Source organism: Lepus europaeus, chromosome 10 (assembly GCF_033115175.1).
Source record: "Lepus europaeus isolate LE1 chromosome 10, mLepTim1.pri, whole genome shotgun sequence".
Taxonomy (NCBI): domain Eukaryota; kingdom Metazoa; phylum Chordata; class Mammalia; order Lagomorpha; family Leporidae; genus Lepus; species Lepus europaeus.
This window is the reverse complement of record NC_084836.1, coordinates 4,686,161-4,710,503: the sequence shown is the minus strand read 5'-3', so window position 1 is coordinate 4,710,503 and position 24,343 is coordinate 4,686,161. Positions and strand designations below refer to the sequence as shown.

Sequence of the window (24,343 nt, the reverse complement as noted above, 5' to 3'; positions counted from 1 at the left end):
GGCCAGAGCTGAGCCAATCCGAAGCCAGGAGCCAGGAGCCTCTTCCAGGTCTCCCACGTGGGTGCAGGGGCCCAAGCACTTGGGCCATCCTCCACTGCTTCCCCAGGCCATAGCAGAGACCTGGATCAGAAGAGGAGCAGCCAGGACTTGAACCGGCACCCACATGGGATGCTGGCACTACAGGTGGCGGCTTTACCCACTATGCCAGAGCGCCGGCCCCAAACAAACAAATCTCTTAAAACAACCCTCACACAACTGAGCTGCGTGCTATGCAGGTGAATTTCACACACTATGTATTTTAGCAGAATCTGAACAGTTGAAAAACAAGCGACTAAGAAATCCCAAATCACTACCGATTTGGTTTTCAAAGCATCAGTGCAGCGGGCAACGCTCCTAAGGGAAGCAGCCCGTGCGAGGCGGTAACACCAGGACGGCAGGCACGGAACCGCAGCGCTCGTGGGGAGCTGCGTCCTTTCGCCCAGAGACGAGAGAAAGCAGGGTCACAGGACTGAAGGGCACAGAGGTGACCCCAGGAGGGGATTCCTGGGACTGCACAGGGAGTTACCGAGTGCAGGGAGGGAACGGAACCCGCACACTGAGCCGGACTCCCCGCCGTGGCCTCGGATTCTGAGCACACCCCCATGGGGCAGCCCCGACGGCAGATGAGGCCACGCAGCAGGACGTGGCTCAGGACACGCGGCAGGGAGTGGGGCAGGACTCAGGCCCTCGCCTCCGGCTGCAGAGCTGCCCCGCCATCCGTGGGGCGTGAGGACGCGGACTGCACGTGGTTTGCAGCACAGGGCACAGATCTGTGCGTTCCACACCCACGGATGTGGATGTGTGAAGATTCTCACCATGGCAACAGGGTGTCCACCTCCAGCCAAAACGGGACTGGGTTCTGTTCCACCCTCACCCTCCACGTGGGGACCCACAGCCCCAGCATCTGGCTCAGGGACTGCCTGCACCATGACGGAGGTGGCGCTCTCCCAAACCACACCCACACCCCTGCCCAACCTTGGCTGGACCCCACTTCCCAAACCGGGCTCGGTTCACATCACAGCACCGCCCACCTTCCACGGTTTCCCAGTGTCGGGCTCTCCACGCCCCCGACAAGGACCTTGGAGAGCGTGCCAGGCTCGCCCCGCCTCACTGCAAACCACTCACCCCTGCCGGGTCCCTAACCAACTCAAATCCCATCTTGTCATCACCCCATCCCGACAGCTTTGTGACCCTGTGGCCCCAGGGTTCACGTGTTCGACTCACAGGCCACTGGACGTGCTCATAGCACACGGGCAGCACGAGCCCCGGGCATCCCTGAGAACACGGCCCGTGCCCGGTCAGCCCCTGACACCGAGCCTGTAGCCTTGCCCGGGAGGCTACAGGGCAGGAGGGCCTCACGGAGCTCCACGTTCGATCTGCAGAGGAGACTGGATAGGGAGTCCAGCCTGGCCCTGGGTTGGAACTGACCTTCAAAAATAAGGGATGCGTGAGACTTCCAGGAGCTTTTCTACATCAGACACACGGCAGCCACTGAACGCTAAACTTGGCCAACACCGCAGCAGAAGCAAAGCTAAAAAAATGCCAGGAACGGCTTCGTGAGCGCGCCTCCGGCGAGGACGGACAACGCCGGCTCCCGTGCGGGGGAGCGCGCGGCCCCCAACACATGAAACAGAAAGAAGCAGGGCCGGGCAGACCTGGAACCTGGAACCGCAAGGAGCCGCCATGCGCCATGAAACTTAGGACGTCCACACGGGGGCTGACCCAAACCAGCTCCGTGTGACATACAGCTCAGAACCCAAAACCAGCGCCCACCCTGTTTTCAGCTTCAGAGACCCCCAGAAACGGCTCCACCTTACTGAGCTTGGCTGTTTCTTTCTTGACAAATTACCCGGCTGACTGCCGCCCTCGGGCTGTGGGAGGAACCTGTCCTGCTCCCCAAGGGTCTGAGGGCCTCTGGAGAGAGACAGTGCAAGTATGGCCCTGCCCCCACGGTCCTCAGGACAGGCGACAAGTGCTCAGTTACACCTGCCGCTTCCCGTGTTCTCGGAGGCCAGCCTGTCACCACGCAGCCTGCCCCGGGGAACGCGGAACGAGGAAGGAGACACAGGACCCGGGACAGGAGCCCACCTGGAGCCCCCGCGTCCCCCGGCTTTGCTGCCCTAAGGGACCTGCGACCGCCAGACGGGAAGGGGCCTCCAGACGCCGCTCACCTCTGCCAGAGCTTCTCGAACTCGCGCGGCGTGAGCGGGATGTCGAAGCCGTACAGGGCGTTCTTGATGTCCCGGCGCCGCAGGATGCCGTTGCCCTCGTTGTCGGTCTCGATGAAGTTCTGCGGGATCACAGGGCGCCATTCAGGGGCGCGCACAACGCAGAACACGCGCCGAGGGCTTTCAGGCCAGTCCCCGGGACTGCCGTGGGGCTGCCCTCCTGCCGCCTGCCAGGCTCCCGCGGAGGTGACGGGGCCCCCAGGAACCAGCACGAGGTCCTGGAAACAGAGCCTTCGGGGTCCGTGAGCCGCCCCGCGGGCCACCTGGGTCCTCCTCACCAACAACCCAGCCAGACCCGGAGATGCGGGTGAGGTGAGCGCCCTGACTGCCAGGGCGGCGGCAGGGCTGGCCCTGGGCAGGGAGGGGAGGTGTGGGCGTAGGACGCCAGCTGGTGGGACGAGGGTAGGACGGCCGCTCCCCAAGTCCCCAGGACTGGCACACAGTGTCTGTCTGGGCATTAGCAGTAGCACACGTGGTGCTCAGACTGGTGGAGACCATGGCTATGGCATCCCCGGCAAGCGTTAGCACACGTCCTGGCAAAACTGCAACACATCCCCTAAGATCAGGAGCGGGACGGGGTCTCGCCACCGCCCGGCACCGTGCTGAGGTCTCTGCCTGTTTGCAAACTGTTTCCTGGCTTCTGGTTTCTACCCTAGGCTGAGGAAAAGAACCCAGGAGACTCGCTCCGGCAACGCCCTCCCCTCCGGGACCAGGAACAGCTTCCAGGCCACAGCCGAGCTCCCGTGGGCCACCAAGGAAGAGACGACTCGGCGTGCGGGCTCTGGGACGTCCCCGGCAGACACGACAAAACAATGAAGCCCGAGGAAGCAAAGACGCTCGGTGCAGCAGCAGCCAACGCAGCGCCCCAGTCCGCCGCGAGACCCCGTTCCCTCGTGTGGATTACGAGTCGGCCACGGGCCCAGGACCGCGACAGCAGGGCCGAGTCTGCGACAGACCCTCACAGAGGATTTCAAAGTCCCGTTAAAAACGTCCAGCAGGCCCGACGCGCAAGAAGCCTGGAAGTCATCACTCTGTCTCGACGACAAGCAGAAATCAAACAAACTGGAAATCGACCTCCCGCCTTGGATAGCAGAGGAAGTGGGGTGGCAGGGAAAACCTCCGTCCCCCCAACTGCAGACACAGGCAAGTGAACACAGGAACCACGGCTCAGCGGGACACAGCCCAGAGCACGCGAAACCTCCAGAGGCGGGAGCTGAGAGAGCCCTGAAGCGAGCAGCACTACCCACTGCCAACGGCAGACGGAGACGACGAAACCAAGGGAGCCACGGGCCAAGGCCCCCCAGGGACCAGGGCGAAAAGTCCTCAACCCCGGCCTACTGAATCTAACAAAGTTCAGAATTACACACCTCCGCCCGGCGGGCGCCAAGATTGGACTCCAGTTCATGAATTCTATCACATCAACAGAGAAGAAGACATTCATAATCACACCAACAAATGCAGAAAAACACGTGGCAAAACCTGGTTCCCAGTCACGATGGTCGCCCTGTCAGTGAGGAATGGGAGAGAAATCCCGCAACTTGGTAAAGGAGATCCGTCCCCCTCCACGCCTGATCTCCGACTTGACCGTGAGACGCCGGGAGCTTCCCACCGGAGTGGGCACAAGGCAGGCCTGTCTCACCGCTGTGTTCCAATGTTGCACTGGACACCCCGCTCAACGCATTAAAGGCGCGCAGTTTGGCAAGAAGGAACATTATTTTTTTTTTTCAGATGTATGCTTGTCCCTGTAGAAAATACAGGGGAACCGACACCCACCCCTACCTTGCTGGAGTTGATGACGGTTCCACCAAGGTTGCAGGACACGTGCCTGACACACAAAAGTTGATCACTTTCCTATACATAGCGATGACCAAGGGAATCTGAGATGAAAACACTGCCATTTTCATTAGCACCAAAAAAAAAAAAAAAAGAGGACACACGTGGCAGCAAATCTAATAATCTGTGCGTAAGAGCTCCATGAGGAAACCACCACGCTCCGACGAAAGAAATGAAGGGGCCGAGTGAGGAGATGTCCCACGTTCATGGACAGGAAGACCTGCACGTTCGAGGCGTCGTTCCTCCCACCTCCGTGTAAGTACCACGGCAACCGAAACCTCAGCGAGTTATTCTGTGGACAGCGACAAACTGCTGCTACGGTTTACAAAGGCCAAGGGTCCCTAAGCACCTGTGCGATACTGAAGGGGAGAGCAGAGGCGGAGGGCTGGGGGGGTTATTACAGAGACAGAAGTCAGGACAGTGTGAGGTGGAGAGCAGACAGCGGACCGGGAGGGAGCGATACTGAAGGGGAGAGCAGAGACGGAGGGCTGGGGGGTTTATCATAGAGACCATAGTTGGGACCGTGCGGTACAGGTGGAGAGCAGACGCTGGACGGGAGGGAGCGATATTGGAGGGGAAGAGCAGAGGCGGAGGGCTGGGGGGTCTATCATAGAGACCGTAGTTGGGACCGTGCGGTACAGGTGGAGAGCAGACAGCGGACCGGGAGGGAGCGATACTGAAGGGGAGAGCAGAGGTGGAGGGCTGGGGGGTTTATCATAGAGACCGTAGTTGGGACCGTGCGGTACAGGTGGAGAGCAGACGCTGGACGGGAGGGAGCGATATTGAAGGGGAGAGCAGAGGCGGAGGGCTGGGGGGTCTATCATAGAGACCGTAGTTGGGACCGTGCGGTACAGGTGGAGAGCAGACGCTGGACGGGAGGGAGCGATATTGAAGGGGAGAGCAGAGGCGGAGGGCTGGGGGGTTTATCATAGAGACCGTAGTTGGGACCGTGCGGTACAGGTGGAGAGCAGACAGCGGACCGGGAGGGAGCGATATTGAAGGGGAGAGCAGAGGCGGAGGGCTGGGGGGTCTATCATAGAGACCGTAGTTGGGACCGTGCGGTACAGGTGGAGAGCAGACGCTGGACGGGAGGGAGCGATATTGGAGGGGAGAGCAGAGGCGGAGGGCTGGGGGGGTTATTACAGAGACCGTAGTTGGGACCGTGCGGTACAGGTGGAGAGCAGACGCTGGACGGGAGGGAGCGATACTGAAGGGGAGAGCAGAGATGGAGGGCTGGGGGGGTTATCATAGAGACCGTAGTTGGGACCGTGCGGTACAGGTGGAGAGCAGACGCTGGACGGGAGGGAGCGATATTGGAGGGGAAGAGCAGAGGTGGAGGGCTGGGGGGGTTATTACAGAGACCGTAGTTGGGACCGTGCGGTACAGGTGGAGAGCAGACAGCGGACCGGGAGGGAGCCACCCCAGCGCCATCTCTTTCCTGACAAAGGGGTAAAGGCAATGCGATGGAGAAAAGGCAGCTTTTGCCACAAACTGTCCTAGAACCCCCGGACGGCCACACACAAAATCAGTCTGCACAGACCTCCCACCTTCCACAAAAGCTGACTCAACGTGGGCCCCAACCCAAACGTAAAATGTAAAACTCGCCAAGGACAACAGGACGCCCACATGACCTTGGGCCTGGCAGTGACCTTTTAGGTGTGGTCCCAGAGAAGAACCGACCGTCTGGATTTCATCAAAGCTGAAAGGCTCTGCTCGTGGGAGCCACTATCAAGAAAAGGAAAGACGAGACTGGGAGGAGGTGTTTGAGGAAGGCCTGAGACAGGATGGTGGCCCAAACGCCACTAAGAATTCACAACGCCACGGCAAGAAAAAACATGATCTTGAAAATAAAACGGGCCCAAGGCCTCGGCGGACACCTCACGAACAAAGGTGTGCAAGTGGCAGATCACGTCACCAGGAAATGCAGATTCATCCAACAGTGAGCTCTCACCACACTTTTTTTTTTTCGGACAGGCAGAGTGGACAGTGAGAGAGACAGAGAGAAAGGTCTTCCTTTTGCCATTGGTTCACCCTCCAATGGCCGCCGCGGCTGGCGCACCGCGCTGATCCGAAGCCAGGAGTCAGGTGCTTCTCCTGGTCTCCCATGCGGGTGCAGGGCCCAAGGACTTGGCCCATCCTCCACTGCACTCCCAGGCCACAGCAGAGAGCTGGACTGGAAGAGGGGCAACCGGGACAGAATCCGGCGCCCCGACCGGGACTAGAACCTGGTGTGCCGGCGCTGCAGGCGGAGGATTAGCCTAGTGAGCCGCGGCACCGGCCCTCTCACCACACTTCTATTAGTAGGGCCAAAACTCCAAGCACCGAAGGCACTGGATGCTGGCTGGCATGTGGAGCCACAGGAACTCTCTCTGGTTCCATGGAGGACCAAGGGCAGGCGGCCAGGAGCAGTGCAGCGGGCAGAGGGGGTGCGGTCCCCCGGGAGGGCACAGGTGAGAGGAGGGGCTGCCTGCGAGCAGGGGGCTCTTTCCAAGAGCAGCCAGTGAGGGCAGGGAGGTGGCGCCCACACTGCGTCCTGCTCTCTCCCCCGGCTCGGGCACATGGGGTGCCCTCCCGTCCCCAACTCCTCCACCCGCAGGGCAGGCGGGCTCCGGCCTGTGGGATCGGCCAGCCTGGGCCAGCACAGTCACTCCACGGAGGACAGCGGCCAGAAGGGAGGCAGCCCCGGGGGCTTCTCAGGACCGAGAGAGAGAGAAGAGAGAAGAGAGGAGAAGAGAGAGAGAGAGAGAGAGAGAGAGATGGCATCACACCACACACACAGGCCGGAACAGGCAGAGAGCGAGAGAGGACGGCGGGAGGAAAGGCAGCTGGGTAGTCTTCACAGCGGTGGAGGGAAAGGCTCGCGGGAGGCGGGCGGGAAAGCGCTGTTGACAGGGCGTGGGGTCCTGTTGTGCCGCAGGACGTGAGCTGAGATCCCAGACCCCAGGACGGCCGCAGTTCCGCTCCCCAGCAGGCAGAGCGGCCGCCGTCGCTCTCGGATTACAGTCACGGATGCACCACTGCGTGGGGAGGGCGTTGGCCTCCAACTCCGGCCAGACAGGAAGGCCTGGCTCTCCCAGGCGCACCTTCCTAGCCCTGTACAACCAATCACCACGGCGTCTCGTGGTTTTCACTGGAATTCTCTGTTCAGATCAAGCCTGAAGTGACGCCAGGAATCCCTGTCCACGCACCTCCTACAGCCACGTCCTCCCTGAACACCAGTGGACCGCGAGAGTGAGTGCGAATTCAGTTTGGAAGAGCCTTTAAGGGCACGGGCGGCCGCCGACTTCCGGCCTCGACAGCTCTCAGCAGCCGGCGCATCCTGCGGCCTGCGCCCCTGGAGGCGGAGTGTCCCCCCTCCAGGGAAGCGGCCGTGTTCTTACCTTGGACAAGTCCGCCCATCTGTTCTTGGCTTTGGTCACGAGGTACTGATGAGCCTGTTCGCAGGCGAGATCTGAGTCCGCGACCCTCTGTTTGAGTCTTCAAAGAAAATAAAGAGAGAAATAAACGAATGACGCAGTTTACATTTGACCGGCTCATTAACCTCCCCGGGGGGTTCCTGCACCCCCTGCCCATTCCCCCACATCTGGCCCAGCTTAATTCTTGCTTCCCAGCTGTGTTAGGGGAGTCCTCGCAAAGTCCGTGCGCCCTTAGTTATTTTCAGATAAACGCTATCCAATTTGTTTTTCCTGCAGCTCAGGAAATAAGCAGAACTCGATTATTCTTGGTGGAGGAAAGAAAAAAAAAGTGCACCCACGATATAACCTTAAACGTCTCTGGACGAAAACAACTCAAAACTTTTATTTCTGAACGTGCGGGCCGGAGTGAGGGTGCCGCGGACAGCAGGCGGCCACGCGCATCGCGGGTCTCGGCTCGTTCTCCGAGGGGAGGCTGTGCGATCCAGCTATTTGTTTCCTCTCCTCACAGGATGCTGGACACCAAGGACACCTTACAGGACGCTGCGTGCTCACAGCCCCCGGGGAGACCACAGGAGGCCTGTGGCTGAAGGAACTGGCAGTGCCCCAGATTTCTCCTCCCCAAAAACCAAACAGGGGGTGAGAACAGCGTGAAGCCCCTTCGAACGTCCCCCCACCCCCGGCCCGGCAGCGCCTGCCTCCACTCACTGGGCTGCCCGCCCCGACTTGGCGCCGTCGGCTCCGGCTCCTTCCCCACCCCGGGTGCCACCCCTCCGCGTGTCCCCAGCTACAATCTCTGCTGTGCCACGGGCACCCTGGCCTCACCTGCTTTTCTGTGCCATCCTCTCCAACTGCCTACTGGACTCCACAGAACCATGGAATTCCCAGAGAGAGGGACCAGTGCACCGGCCCGGCCCCACCACCACTGCGCCACCAGGGAGGGGCGGCTGACGGACTGTGCTTCCTTTTCACAGCGTTTTCTTAGAAGGACTTCTAGTCCTCACGCCGTGTATTTCCCTGGCCTCACCTTTACCCTCCCGAGTCCTACCTCTAACTCAGGGGACTCACAAGGAGCCCCCCAAAGTGCTGCACGGAGCCCCGAGGGGCGGGTGCTACCTCGGTGCACTGCCACTGGCCTCCTCATCCAGCCCCCGCCCCTGCAACCCAGTCCACTTTCTAGGCCATGAGGCTCGATGCACTTGTCTGGAAGGTTCTTCCACGGCCTCTTCCGATAGCTACTCATTCCCTCTTGTTACGGAATCGCCCGCCTCATTTGATCTCTGACAGTAAGACCCCCGCCTCCCTGTCGGCCAGAGACACAGTAATGTGCGCTGCACTGCTGTGGGCCCTGCGGGATCAGCAACCACGACATTGAGGTCACGGCCACGGGACTGAGGTCAGCACGCGGAAGACGAGGGAGTCTGCCGAGGGCGGCCCCTGCCTGCGGTCAAGCGGCTCTCTGAGGGTGAGGGAGGGAGGTGGCTGGACGGAGACCTGGGGAGCCCTGCAGGCCACGTGAGACCCCTGAGCTGTGCTCCTCGCCCCAGCCAGGACGGAACCCCCGACTCCAACCTGAAACCGTGCCCAGGACACGGAGGTGCTGCTCCGAGGACGCTAAGGAAGTAGGGTGACGCGAGGCCGAGAGGGGACTCAGAACTCCACGATGGCCCGGGTGTGGGACTCCTGGAGGCTTCTCTTATACGCCCAGCTTGGGTAAGAGCAGCGCTAACTGCGGGATGGGACAGCAGACACGGAGAGAAAGGCTCCAGACCACCCGCTAGCCACAGGGGAGCCCCTTCTTGGCCTCCTTCTGCTCTGCGTCCCCCACATGAGACGGCACTTCTGCAGGGGTCCCGGCAACAGCAGTGCCACGGAGACACCTAGGACTTGCAACTGTGTCTGCCTAGAGGAAACAGGAAAAGGAGCCCCTGGGACTCAAGGGGTGTGGGGCAAATTCCCATTATTCTTCCAATCTCTTTTCCCTCATTCTGTGTTCCTGGGGGTAGGCCCAGTCACGAGAAATGCGCAGCAGGGCAAACAGGTGTTTTGAGATCTAGGAGTTTCTCGCCAGAGCACCGGGAAACCTGGGGGCTGGACAGTGTGGGGGAAATGGCAGAGAGCCGGCAGCTGCCGAGGGATCTCCCACATCTGTGCCGGAAGTTGCAGGTCCTCCCCGGGGCAGCTCCTGGGTGGAATTAACCCAGAACAGTGTAGTGACTCTGGGGACACGACCACTGTGCAGTTGGGACCGGCCCCCAGGTGGTGGGCACACGTGGGCTCCCCCAGTGTTGCGATGTCTGGGGAAGCTAACACTGACCCCACAGAAGCAGTCTGCAATTGACAGGACTGCTTTGCCTGCCGCTAAAACAAAAAACCAACCCACCGCAGAAGTTTACCAGGACCAGTGCGTCCTCACACGATGTTTTAAATGCCCAAGGTATGATCCAAATTCTACAAAGAACCACAAAGTAAAAGGAAACGCTCAGTAGCTATCAAGGCGAATGACAGCGACTCCAGAGTGAACCGGAAGTTAAAACGGTCAGATTGTAAAGCCTCTATTAGCATCGAAGAAGCAGAAAGTGAAAAAACAATGGAAGAGTCAAAGGAAGAAGAGAGAGGAAGGAGGGAAAGAATCAGCAGAAACTTCAGAACTAAGGAAAACAACAACTGGAATAAAAACGCCGCTGCGTCGGCTCCTGGCAGAGCAGTCGGCAGAGGAGAAAGCCTGCAAACTGAACAGGAATCGCCCGACCTGAGCGCGGGGAAGAGCGCAGGAAACCCCAGGGTCAGAGACTGCCACACAGTCCCGAGCTGAGCTTCATGTCTTTGAGGCACCAACAGGAAGAGAGATCGATATTGCCACAGAACACACGTTTAAGAAACAACAGCTGGAAACGCCTCAAATTTGGTGAAAGACAGTTCATGTATGGGTTCAATTAGTTCAGCAACCCTCCAAAGGAGATAAAGTAACAACCAAACGTGCTCGGCACAGCACAGGCAGAGTGCTGAGAACCAAAGATAGAGGAAAAGACAGAAAAAGGCTACCTTCCCACGCACTTTGGATTTAAATTCTGGATTACTGCAGACTTCTCACAGCAGACTATGGAGGCTGCCGGACGATGCGACACCCTTGGTCAGGCGGACACAGAACCCTCACCTCGGCGAGCAGGAGCAGGCGGGGGAGATTCTGGAGGGGGAAAGCAGGATCGGCCGACAGCCCTGCCCCCAGACGCCCGAGAGGGCGCTCTGCAGGGAGGGGGACTTCGCCCTGCCCCCAGGCACCCGAGAGGGCGCTCTGCAGGGAGGGGGACTTCGCCCTGCCCCCAGACGCCCGAGAGGGCGCTCTGCAGGGGAGGGGGACTTCGCCCTGCCCCCAGACACCCGAGAGGGCGCTCTGCAGGGAGGGGGACTTCGCCCTGCCCCCAGACGCCCGAGAGGGCGCTCTGCAGGGAGGGGGACTTCGCCCTGCCCCCAGACGCCCGAGAGGGCGCTCTGCAGGGGAGGGGGACTTCGCCCTGCCCCCAGACACCCGAGAGGGCGCTCTGCAGGGAGGGGGACTTCGCCCTGCCCCCAGACGCCCGAGAGGGCGCTCTGCAGGGAGGGGGACTTCGCCCTGCCCCCAGACACCCGAGAGGGCGCTCTGCAGGGAGGGGGACTTCCCCCTGCCCCCAGACGCCCGAGAGGGTGCTCTGCAGGGGAGGGGGACTTCGCCCTGCCCCCAGACGCCCGAGAGGGCGCTCTGCAGGGAGGGGGACTTCGCCCTGCCCCCAGACACCCGAGAGGGCGCTCTGCAGGGAGGGGGACTTCGCCCTGCCCCCAGACGCCCGAGAGGGCGCTCTGCAGGGAGGGGGACTTCCGCGGGGAACTCGGAGCTTCTGAGACAGCGGCACACCATGAACCCCTGCGTGGCTATGGCACACCCCTTCTCAGAGTTTCCGGTACCTGAAGCAAACATCGACAGAAGAGGAGGTGTGCAGCCCGGAACCATTGCTGGGGGCCTTCAACGCTCCCTCCCTGGCTCACGGATGGAACAAGAAGACAGAAAAGCAGCAACAAGCAAGAAGACCTGCGCAGCACTGACGTCAGCAGAGCACAGGGGCTCCCTCCCCACCTGCCACTCACGGCCCACACCTGCGGAGACCCTCCCTGCAGGGCCCCAGGGCTCCCTCCCCACCTGCCACTCACTGCCCACACCTGCGGTGACCCTCCTGCAGGGCCCAGGGCTCCCTCCCCACCTGCCACTCATGGCCCACACCTGCGCGACCCTCCTGCAGGGCCCAGGGCTCCCTCCCCACCTGCCACTCATGGCCCACACCTGCAGAACGCTCGCTCTCCCCCAATATGGATGGGCTGTTTACCTACACAGACAACACCAGGGGTCATTAAACAGCCCTTAACAAACTCAAAATTAAAGCCACACAAAGCATATCCCCTCCCCCTTAACAAAGAAAACAGAAATCAGTCACAAAGAGACATTTGGAAACTATGCAAATATTTGAAAACTCAACATACTTCTAAACAATCTGTGGACCCAGGAGGAAGTCACAGGGACACTGGGAAGTATTTTCGAATGGATGAAATAGAAGAGAGAATGCAGGTAAAACAGACCTAGAGAGAAGCTCACAGCCTTAGGGTTCACATGAGAGAAGAATTATCTAAAGAATCCCGAGTTTCCCGGCTGTGAAAATAGAAAACTAAACTCAAAACATTCTGAAAGAAGAAAGTAACAAAGGTTAGAAACCACAGAAGTTGAAGTTATCAAAGTAAAGAAAAATCATACAAAAAAATTGTTGTGTTAAAAAGATCAATAGAATTGATAAACTTTAAACTGATCAATAAAAATAGGAGAGAAGACACTAGTTGCCACTATCAGAAATGAAGAAAAGAGACCTCCAAACACCCCACAGATACTCAAAAAATAGCAAGGGAACTAGTATGCCCATTACTTTGACAATGGAGATGAAATGGACCAATGTCTCCAAAGACACGCATGGCCACAGAGAAGTGGAAACCCCATACGATCACGTAGTTGAACGGCTGGGTTTGAACATCTTCCACAAGGACAGTCCAGGGCTTGACGATTTCATGGGTGAATTCCATCAGACACTTCTGGGAGAAAACTGCAGGTCTGCAGAGCCAGGGGCAGCAACTGCTCTGAGCCACGTGGGGAACTCTGCAGGCTCGCGAGGCATGTTGGGATGTCCCGACAGCCGGCTCCACTATCGCGAGAGCTTCTGGATGCCCAGACTGCAGACATCGGGGTTTTTCACAGTGGGAGGGGTCAGGGAGCAGTGGGAAGGGTCAGGGGACAGTGGGAGAGGTCAGGGGACAGGGGGAGAGGTCAGGGGCAGTGGGAAGGGTCAGGGGACAGTGGGAAGGCTCAGGGACAGGGGAGGGGTCAGGGGACAGGGGAGGGGTCAGGGGGCAGTGGGAAGGCTCAGGGACAGGGGAGGGGTCAGGGGACAGTGGGAAAGGTCAGGGGGCAGTGGGAAGGGTCAGGGGACGGGGGAGGGGTCAGGGGACAGTGGGAAGGCTCAGGGGCAGTGGGAAGGCTCAGGGACAGGGGAGGGGTCAGGGGACAGGGGGAAGGGTCAGGGGGCAGTGGGAAGGGTCAGGGGGCAGTGGGAAGGCTCAGGGACAGGGGAGGGATCAGGGGACAGGGGAGGGGTCAGGGGACAGTGGGAGAGGTCAGGGGGCAGTGGGAAGGGTCAGGGGGCAGTGGGAAGGCTCAGGGACAGGGGAGGGATCAGGGGACAGGGGAGGGGTCAGGGGACAGTGGGAAGGGTCAGAGATCCCACCCCCAGGTCCCCCACGTGCCTGGGAGCTCCTGCACCCCGGAATACAGCGTAAATTTGGGCCCTGGTCACCATGTGGGACACCAGATGGAAATGACTGGGTCCTGGGTTCAACGTGGCTCAGCTGGTGCAGGCATTTGGGGCCCCTCTCTCCAGGGAGCTGTCCTAGCCCAGCACGGGGCGGGAGGAGGGTACTTGCTTGGAGCCCCTGGGGCAAAACAGCAGGGTGGGGGTTACTGTTGTGTTCCCCTGGTGAAAGGTAACTGTCCAAATGCACCCACATTTTAACAACTGGCCAGGGGGAGTGACTGGCTCCGTCATTCACACGTGTCGGAGTCCAGTGGTCTCCTGGGCACTGACTGGCCAGCCTGAGACAGTGCACAGTGCACGAGGGGCTAGCCTGAGATGGTGCACAGTACATGAGGGGCTAGCCCGGGACAGTGCACAGTGCACGAGGGGCTAGCCTGAGATGGTGCACAGTACATGAGGGGCTAGCCCGAGACAGTGCACAAGGGGCTAGTCCGAGACGGTACACAGTGCACAAGGGGCCAGCCTGAGATGGTGCACAGCATGGGAGGGGCTAGCCCAAGACAGTGCACAGTACATGAGGGGCTAGCCTGAGACAGTACACAGCACGGGAGGGGCTAGCCTGAGACAACGCACAGTGCACAAAGGGCTAGCCTGAGACAGTGCACAGTGCATGAGGGGCTAGCCTGGGACGGTGGCAGTGTGCTCAGAGGCCTCTGAAGCTTTGTTTGTAAAAGGCTAAGATAAAAGCCGGTGCACTTGACCCCAGGGTAGCAGACCAGGGCACGTGTGGAAGTTCACGGAGAAATGGAATTCAAAGATGGCTGTGTGAGTGCGGTTTTTAAAAATCCACGCGTGCTGTTGTCATGACGTGCATTTCCAGAACTCCGAAGAGCTTGCGTGTGCGTGTGCGTGCATGTGCATGTGCGTGTGCGTGCGTGGAGATGGAGCCCCGGGCGCCCAGGCGGGGCCGCGGTCCGGCCGTCCTCCGGGGGCTGCCCGCCTCTCCGGCCGCCCCTCACCTGACCACCCTCTGGGGCGCCTCGTCTGTGCCCAGAGGACTCTTCTCAAACAGACTCCGGAACTCCCGGAAGTTCAGGGTGACGCCGAGTCTCAGGCCCAGCAGGCCCAGCAGGCGCTCGAACTCCTCGTCCTGGATGCTAAAGAGCAGGTGCAGCAGCAGCCCGTGCAGATCACGCGTGCTCACTATGCCGTCCCTGTCCGTGTCCATCTTAAAGAAGGCAGAGTAGGGGTCCTGGCAACAAAACACACGCGTCAAAGGCCGCCCCGGGCCCCCTGCCACGGCCTCACCTCGCGGGGGCCCGCCACTGCTCCGCTAGCACCACCTCTCCGTGCACGGCGCTCACTGGTGCACAGAACCCACTGTCCCGTGCGTCTGCGCTGTCCTCGTGTTGGGCCACCTCGGCCTGCAGGCCAAGGGCTGCGAGAGACTGCATTCCCCTCCCCTGGCCGGACCCCCCGCCAGGTCTGACGCCTCCCTGCTGCCTCTCAGGACGGTGCCCGCCCCTCTGCTCTGTGCACCACGCAGCGTGGGGGACACAGGGCTCTCATTTTACAGATGAGACGGAGGCCCGGCTGGGGGACGCTGCACCCGGCTGCTTAGATGTGAACCGCAGCTCCGTCACTTACAGGCAGAAAGCCCCCGGGCCAGGTGTCGAAGCTGGCCATGCCCACCTTCCCATCTGTGCAACGGGAACTGGGAAGCCCTGCTCCCATGGGCTGCGGCAGGGGGCGGCGATGCTCACATGGGCCACGCTGCGTGTCCCTACCACTGCCAGGCTGCGCCCAGCCCCTTGCCCACGTCCCCTGCGTGTGCCTCCCGGACCTCAAACTCAAAAGCTACTGCCCCGGCCGCAGCCCCTCCATCCCCTTCCCCTGGGCGCCGGGGCGGCCCCTCACCGGTACAGCTGGTTACTTGAGCCCTCGCCAAGGGGTTCCGCTCTAACAGCTATTTACGATCCACGGCAGAGCCTGCCGTGCCCAGTGCAAATGTCTCCGGAGTCTGGGGTCACTCACTCATTCACTCAGCAAACATCGCACAGGTGACACGCGTGCCAGCTCTGTGGAGGGGGGCTGTGAGAGGGTCGCCCTTTCCAGCAGGGGTGGAGGAGTGGGGGCAGGTACCTGGCTGGGGGCTGACCCCAGGGGGAGCTTCCCTCGTGCCCAGGGCTCCCCTCCATCACCAGCCCCAGGCCCCTCCTCCCTCCAGCCTCACAGCTCCACAGGTGGAGGGCCAGTTTCCTCGCAGACCCAGACTCCGGGCCCTGCCCCTCCCGGCTCTTCCCATTGCTGGCAGCAGCCTCTGCACACCTCACCCCTCTGTCCTCTCACCCCGGGCTCCCCCTGCAGAGTGCACTGGGAATCAGAGCCCTTCTCCCCACTCCACCGCCTGCGGCTTGGCCCAAAGTCCGGAACTCCTGCCTCCCAGCCGTAGCCGTGTCCCCAGCTCTCGTGTTCCCCTGTGCCAGCGTGGGCTTCCGGCTCTCTGGGCCCCACTCCCCTGCTCGCAGCTCCTTGCCATTCTCTGGGCAGGATGGACCATCTCCGGCACCCAGCCACTCTATTCCGTGGGGTCTGCCCGGCTCCTCGCTTTCCTCCCTGGCCTCCCTGCCTGGACGTCCCCTCTGCAGAGAGGCCGCTCCTGACCCAACCGGACAGCGGCACCAGCCAGGACCGGCCGCCGGCCTCCACCCGCTCTGCTGTGCTTCCTGGCGGGTGTGTGCTCCCTGTCAGGGCCCCGCCCCCGCCCGGAAGCCTGAGGCCGGGCTCCGTCCATTCCCACTACTGCCCCAACTCCCGGGACAGTGCTCAATGACGTGGCAGCCTCCGTGGCAGAAGCTGATGTGGACACTGAGGGGCAGCAACGTCTCCAGGGCACCTGACACCCCTCCTGGCGCTCCGCGAGGCCCCGGAGCCCCGGCATCGCGGTCCTCGGTCTGCCGGGGAAGGCAGCCAGGCCGGGGACCACCTGGGCATGCAGGCCCGTGTCGACGGCGTGGATTCACCACGTTCAGGTGTGCGAGCTCTCAGCATCCCTCGCTGCCAGCCCCCGGCTCCCCAGAGGGCGACACCTGCTGAGGGGGCAGCCCGAGGGCTTTGCAGACAGATACTGCTCCGTTTCCTAGATTTGGGACGGGACGTTGTCTGCACGTGTGGCTTTGGGGAAGTTTCTCCCCACCGGGGACCCTCGGCTTTGCCAGCTGTAGAATGGGAGTGCCAACGCCCCCCTCCGTGGCCTCCACAGTTCACTGCCTGGCACGTAGCAAAGGGGTCCCCCTCCACAAACAAGCACCAGACCCTCCCACAGGGCCGGCATCACGGCAGCCGCTGGGCTCACTGTGGTGGGTGCTGCAGGCGCTGAGTCCATTATAACGCAAGCAGACCGGGTGCTGTGGGGCCGCGGCTCTCCCCAGGTGCACCGGAAGGGTCCAGAAGGTGGGCAGGAGCTGGTCAAAGGGGGAGGGGTGCCCAGGCAAAGGCACAGAGGCCTGCAGAGCGGTGTGTGGCGTGCAGTGTGGAGGGGGCGGCCCACACCACAGCAGGGCCTGGCAGGCAGGGGCAGGGCTGAGCCAAACAGCAAAGGGGTGGCTGACCAGAGCCACGGGCTGACACGGCCGCCCCGTGAGGCCAGGTACCAGGGAGGGGCTGTGGGGCATCGGTGCGCACTGGCCTGGGGGTGCTCTGCAAATGCATGTACACGGCTCGGAGCTGGTGGAGACGCTGTCCAGGACGCAAGGGTGCACGGGGGCCGTTCCAGCCGGGCTTCCAGCCGAGCCTCCTGGACGGCGCCTCTATCCCGGGTCATGTCTCCAGCTCATGGGGTGACCGTCCCCACCTCCCCACCATGGCCAGGGGAGAGACCCTCCCTCAAGTTCCCCCCAGCCATCAGGGTCTCTGACCTGGGCAGCGAGAGCGTGACAAGGGGCTCCCCTGAGCATCGGTCAGCAAGCCTGACCAAGGACCGACAGGCGTCTGGGCCCTGCACCCATGTGGAGCCCTGAACGTAGTCCCAGGCTCCTGGCTCTGCCCTGGCCACTGTAGCCCCTTGGGGAGTGGACCAGTGGATGGAAGATCAGTCTCTCTCTCTGCCTCCCTCCCCCCGCCCTCTGTAACTCTTCCGAATGAGGAAATAAATCTTTAGAACACAGAAACACGAAGATGACGGCCTGGCGATGGCACGGGGAGACCCTCAGTGGGGTCTGGCTCTGACCAGGCCTCCTGCCCTCTGGCGTGCGCTCCCCCCACGCCCCGGGCTGGGACAGGATGCCCCTCCCTCTTCTGCCACCACGGGGCTCAGCCTCCTGGCCTGCTACACTGAATCTCGCTCTCACTTCCCAGCACAGACAGCTGAGGTTCTGACCTCGGTCCACACCTGAGAGGCCTCCTTCCTCCTCTTCACCCATCACGGCCTGCGCAGGCCATGCCACCACAGTGGGCCTGGGTGTGCCAGGAGCCTGAGCTGTCTGCCACCCGCCTGGCTCAGGCTGCCTCGTCCCTGGCTCGCTCCCTCCTTTTCTGGCCTGCACACACTGAGTGCGGGGCCCGCCTCCTTCGGGAAGTCCTCCATGAAGACTTGTCCCCGTGTCCCTGTGGCCCACCTCAGCTCCCTGCACACTGGTCAGAGGGCACGAGCTGTTTGCCACCTGTGCCTCGGCTGAGAGCCGGCTCCCGGGGGACGCCTCTCACGCGGCACTTAGAGGGAGCCCAGCAAACGCCGAGTGAACGAGAGCGGGACGGCCTGGCCACGCCTGTGAGGAGCGCCCCTCACTCCCCTCCCAGCACGGGGGGCAGGGGCCTCAGGGAGGGCAGAGGGGCCGCCCAGCAAGCGCCCGGCTCTGGCCCGCGCTGGGTCTTTACCCGTCCCCTGTGTAGCAGGACCCAGGGCCACGGCGGGCCGCCCCGACGGCCACAGCTTACCCGGAAGGACTCGGCCAGCCTCCTGGGCAGCAGCTGCAGGCACTCCTCGGCGGTGACGAAGTGGCTGCTGGGGTGACTCGGGGCAGGGGCAGGGGCAGGGGCAGCAGTCTGAGGAAGAGGCGCTTCCTGCCCGCTCACGGCAGCACCTGAAAGGGTCCCAGACGCCGGCCGTCAGCACCACAGCACCTCGCTTCCCTCCCCAGACCTGCTGAGCCCAGCAGCGGGCACAGCCCCTGTTCTCCAGCCCGGGGGGTGGGGTGGGCCCTTGCTGCCCCTAGGGGGCTCTGTTTTCTCACCTCCTGCCCCTGTCCCCCTCTCTGCTTCCCCAGACGGAAGGGGCCACTCCCTGAGACCCCACTGCCGCCTTCACAGAGGTCTCCAACCTCCCAACACACACACGCAGGTTCTCACACCTTGTCCACAAGGCAATCACCGTGCTCTGTCCACAGAGGACACAGGGGGTCCCAGGCCCCCAGCCTCCCTGGGAGGTGAGGCTCAGGACAGCACAGCCTACCCTGCCCCCCCCCCCCCGCAGACTCCCCAGCTAACACACGGCTGCCTGCAGCCCCCTCCCCTCCAGCCAAGGACCTGGAGCCCCCACTCCAAACCCACCCCCTCCTGCCCGGCTGGGCCTTGCCACAGACCAGGCCACCCGCCCCCACGACCTGGCTGTGCCCTCCCTGTAGGGTGTCACGACACAGGTGCATCCTCCGACCAGCCCCATGGGGGGCTGGTCACACCTGGCAGGGGACCCCTGGAGCCCCACTCCCCCTCCCCTTGCTTGGGGGCTGCCAGAGGAGGGCCAGGCTGCTCAGAGGGTCAGGAGAGACAGGGCAGAGGCAGCAGGGCGGCCAAGGGGCCGGGTGGGCACTGGGCGGTACCTGACTCGCCAGCTCCTGGGCCCCTGCCTCCCCAGACAAAGGGACACACTGGGCACAGCGACGGTGCTGCCGAGACAACACCTACGCCCCTTTGCCTTCTTTCCGTTTTCCATCGAAAGCGTCACCACACGTCCCAGAGAAAAGCTTGAGGATTCTAACACGCCGCGGCTCTGTGCCGCCTGTGCCACGGGCGAGGGGCCTGTCTTTACAGCTGACAGCGTAGGGCCTGGCAGGGTGGGAGGGACCCTGGCTCAGTGACCCCAGGGGCCTGCAGGCCACGGGGCGGGCCCCATGGGGTACCCATGTGCATCCTGTGGCTCTTAGACGGCCTGTTTGTCCACCTGAGCAACATCAGTGAAGGCAGACAAGGTGGGGGTGCTGTTGGCTGGGGGGACCGGGCGGCTTCCGACTACACAGACAGCAGGGGAGGCGCACGTGGCCGTCAGGAGCGGCCAGCTCCAGTCCGGGACGCAGGGAACAGGACGTGTTTCCTGAATCTTGGAGAACCGTCCGAGCAGGGGCGCCAGCACCTTGCCCGTGCACGGTCTAATCACAGAGACGTGGCGTCTCCTCTCTGGGAGGAACTCTGAGTGCGCACGAGTGTGAGGCGAGAACCAGGCTGGTTTCCGAACCGCTCGTGTCCTGAGCCTGAGCTGACTGCCGGCAAAGTTGCCCACTCCCTGCGCTATTTAACTTAGGGACAAGAAGGCACAGAAACACAGAAGATGAAATTAAACAGATAAAATCATTTAAAATTAAATAAAAATTAAATTTGCTTGCAGTCTTGGAATCCAGGCTGCTTCAGCCACTGCCAGGCTGGCAGTCCCCCAGGCACACGCTTGGCCCACACTACCTTCGAATCCTGTGGTGAAGTCCAGGTAACTCATCCCGTCGTCCCTGTAGCCTATCTTTGCGGCCAGCAGAGCGTACTGGCTGTCGGTCATGGGCATCCCACTGTCTTCCAGGACCTGGCGAGACAGAGGGCCTGGAGTGAGGTCGGCCTGCTCTCCGCCGTGGCCCGGGACGGCTGCTGTGGGTGTGGCAGGGTTTCCTGTGTCCCCGGGCCCTGGCGCGAGGCTTGCGTCTGCGTGGCACTCTCCAGAGGCCGCCGAGCCTGAGACACAGTTTGTCGCCCCCGCGATGGCTTTCTCGGCTGTCAGTTAGATTTACATTTGGGAGTCTCCAAGGAGACACAAACAAAACAAGGCAAGGCACTGGGGAGGGGGCTGCCTGCGGCAGTCACGGAGCCCCCGTCAGGAGCCAGGAGCGGAAGCTGCTGCGTGTTTCGGGTGGGGAAGTGACTCCCGCTCCATTTTAGCGCGCTGTCGAGAAACCCAGGTTCCCTGTGTCGTGATTGCTGCCGGCGCCGTGCTGGCACACGATGGGCTGGACCGTCCGTGACGGAGGGGAGCCGCTCCCAGAAGGGGCTCCAGGGAGGTCACAGGCAGACGGGAGACCCCGTCCCTGTTGCTCCCCACTGAACCAGGGAGGGCACGGCTCCTCCAGGAGAGGGTGTGGGACCCCAGCTGAAGGTGTGTCTGTCTGACGGGCCCCGCCCCCGGGACAGAGGCCCAGGTACACGAGTCTGCTCCCTGCTACCAGGAGCAAACGCCTGGGGCTGGGTGACTGTGGGGAAGAATGGCTCGGCTCACGGTTCCGGAGCTGTCACGGTGGACAGTTCCGCGGTACCGGAGTGTATGAGAGAGGGAGAGATACCACCGCCAGGGAGGCAGCGGGAGCAGGACTGGGGCGACGACCTGCCCCGGCGCCACCCCCTCCCCATGTCACCACACTGAGCGCCCAGCCCCCAGCACATGGACCCTCGGTGGACGAGCTCATCCCACATGCCAGCCGTGACAGAGGCCTCGGGGCCCACAGACGAAGTCACGGGGAGCCAGATGCGACAGAGCCCAGGGACAGCGGTGCCCAGCTGCGCCTGCTGCAGGCGGTGGGAGGCGAGGACCCTGCCAGAGCCCAACGCCGTCATCGTCACAGCCATCCCCGACGCACAGGGGGCCAGGCACCGCGTAAGTGACGCTCAGTCCTCAGCGTCAGCCCTGAGGAGTGCGCCCCTGCCAAGCCCAGCTAGAAGCCGGGAGCACAGGGAGCCTGGGACTCGCCCCGCCCGCGTGGGAAGCGGCAGGCCCAGTTCAGAACCAGTTCTCGGCATTCACCCAGTGGTGGCAGAGATGCGGGAGGCAGAAAACGCACGGGGAACGGCAGAGCAGGAAGCGGGCGATGGCTCTGCCACCCAGCCCTGGCGCTCCCACACAGCCGCACAGACCCGCACAGGCAAAGGCCAATGCACGGCTGGTGACCCCCGAGCAGCAGAGGCAGAGGGGCCCCTAGGGGCTGCCCTGGGGCCTTTCCCCACCGCCAGGAGGCTGTCGGGACAGCGGCTTCCCGCCGCCAGGGTTCTGCTGAGGTGGGAGCTGCAGAGCACGACCCCTCCCGGCTGCAGGCCACACCTGGCTCGCGGCAACAGGGTGGCCTGGGACGGCAGCGCAGCCGCCAGCCCTCTGGTTTCGGGCCATTCCTCTTGGTGTGTGGCTGGTTCTGATCCTCCCTGTCGATGTACGGGGTAAACCATGTGAACGTAGCACGGCTCCGCCTGGCTGTGTCCGGCCGGGCCTGGCCTCACCCAGCCAGAAAAGGGGCCGCCCTGTGCTTGGTGTGGGACTGGAAGCTGAGCGGACAGGGAAGGGGTGCAGGCGCCGGGGTCTTGCACGGGGCCTGGGGGAAGCGGCCCTGGACTCCGAGGCCTGCCTACAGACTTGGCAAGCAGTGAGCCGCCGAGCCTCCTAAGCCGTCGGCACACACACCCCTGCCCAGCTCTGTAGAGGAGCCCGTCCCAGCCCCAGTGCTCAGAGCATGCGCCGTGGCCCACGTGGAAGCAGCCGGGGCAGCCGTGCACCTCGGAAACGGAGAGACGGGTTGCTTGCTTTGAAAAATAACTTTGTGTTTTGAAAACAATTACACATGAATTATTCATTGCAAATCCTCCTGCTCAGTCCTTTCACAAAAACATATGTAATGGGTGGTAAGGAAATGTCTGTAGGCGCATGTTTGCCAGCCCGGGGGTTTGAGAAGCACCCTGGGGAGGCTGAGCTGTTAGCAGCCCGTCCCGCGGCTGTATGTGTGCAATGCCCAGCGGGCCCGGAGCACCGCGGAGGCCCCGGAACGCAGCCGGTGCCGTGCCGGGAGAGGCGCGCCGCACTCCGTGCACACCCCCGCCTCCGACGCGCCTTCCCATCTCTGAGCTGAACACGGCAGGAAATCAACTCGATTTATCACAGCCCTTGCAGCCAATTCACAGGACGCCGCCGGGCTGAACCGCGGCATTTACCAAACAGATCTCGGCAGGCGTCACCGTCGGAGCCGCTGCCCTCGGTGCCTCCCAGGAGCCGTCTCCCTCAGAAAGTGAAGCCTTGCAGCGTCACTGCTGGCCTGGCCCAGGGAGGAACTGTGCCCCGAGCGGCTGCCCGGCAACCGGAGTCGTGCGAGGACTCATTCTGCTCTAAGTCCGGCTGCCGCAAAGCATCCTGGGAGAGCCCAGTCCTCCGCCTCCTAAGCCCGAGTCGTGCTTGTAACCCGGCCAACTGGCAGCGCTGGCGGGTGGGTCCTCTAAGGACAGTACCCACCCTGTCACAGAACACTCAGAGCTGGCACCGAGCTGCGTCCCACAGCACGCATGAGCCCTGCACCCACATGTCAAGTACCCACCCTGTCACAGAGCACTCAGAGCCGGCACTGAGCCACATCCCACAGCACGCGTGAGCCCTGCACCCACACGTCAAGTACCCACCCTGTCACAGAGCACTCAGAGCCGGCACCGAGCCACATCCCACAGCACGCGTGAGCCCTGCACCCACACGTCAAGTACCCACCCTGTCACAGCTCACTCAGAGCCGGCACCGAGCCACATCCCACAGCACGCGTGAGCCCTGCAGCCACACGGGGCCCGGCCCTCACCCCCACGTCAAGTACCCACCCTGTCACAGAGCACTCAGAGCCGGCACCGAGCCACATCCCACAGCACACGTGAGCCCTGCAGCCACATGGGGCCCGGCTCTCAACCCCACGTCAAGTACCCACCTTGTCACAGCTCGCTCGGAGCTGGCACTGAGCCACATCCCACAGCACGCGTGAGCCCTGCAGCCACACGGGGCCCGGCTCTCACCCCCACGTCAAGTACCCACCCTGTCACAGAGCACTCAGAACCGGCACCGAGCCACATCCCACAGCACGCGTGAGCCCTGCAGCCACACGGGGCCCAGCCCTCACCCCCACATCAAGTACCCACCCTGTCACAGAGCACTCAGAGCCGGCACCGAGCCACATCCCACAGCACGCGTGAGCCCTGCAGCCACATGGGGCCCGGCCCTCACCCCCATGTCAAGTACCTACCTTGTCACAGCTCACTCAGAGCCGGCACCGAGCCACATCCCACAGCACGCGTGAGCCCTGCAGCCACACGGGGCCCGGCCCTCACCCCCATGTCAAGTACCCACCCTGTCACAGCTCCCTCGGAGCTGGCACTCAGCCATGTCACCTGAAACGTGTGAGCCCTGCAGCCACACGGGGCCTGGCCCTTACCCCCATGTCACACGTCGTATTACATCTCCACGGAGTATAACCCCACAAGGCGATGCTGTTACTTTTGCTTCGAATATTCCCATGCATTTTCAAACTAAGAAAAAAGCAGCCTTTTGTATTTACATTTAAAAATTTTCTTAGAGGCCAGCGCCGTGGAGTAGTGGGTAAAACACTGGCATCCCATTTGGGTACCAATTTGAGTCCTGGCTGCTCCATTTCCAATCCAGCTACCTGCTAATGTACCTGGGAAAGCAGTAGGAGATGGCTCAAGTCCTCGGGCCCCTGCACCCACGTGGGAGACCCAGAAGAAGCTCCTGGCTCCTGGCCTCAGCCTGGCCCAGCTTCAGTCATGGCCATCTGGGGAGTGAACCAGCAGATGGATGACCCCTCTCTCTCTGTCTGTCTCTGTGACCTGGCTTCCAAATAAATAAATAAATGCTTCTGAAACATACATTTATTTGAAAGGAAGAGTAACAAACAGAGATGGAGAGGGAGACCTTCCATCTGCTGGTTCACTCCCCAAATGCCCATAACAGCTGGGGCTGGGCCAGGCCAACCCAGGAGCCAGGAGCTCCACCGGGGTCTCCGACACG

The 24,343-nt window shown here is 62.1% G+C and overlaps 1 protein-coding gene across 1 annotated transcript in view; it reads right to left on the bottom strand.

The window, feature by feature from the left end:
* Positions 1-24,343, bottom strand: part of EFCAB6 (EF-hand calcium binding domain 6) — a 248,212-nt gene that overhangs the window by 61,803 nt on the left and 162,066 nt on the right. The window contains exons 19-23 of the mRNA XM_062201869.1: positions 20,005-20,122; positions 18,274-18,395; positions 14,358-14,590; positions 7,481-7,577; positions 2,211-2,329 (exon numbers count right to left, since the gene is read on the bottom strand). Of these exons, the coding sequence (XP_062057853.1) occupies positions 2,211-2,329; positions 7,481-7,577; positions 14,358-14,590; positions 18,274-18,395; positions 20,005-20,122 (689 nt within the window). The remainder of the gene's footprint in view (positions 1-2,210; positions 2,330-7,480; positions 7,578-14,357; positions 14,591-18,273; positions 18,396-20,004; positions 20,123-24,343) is intronic.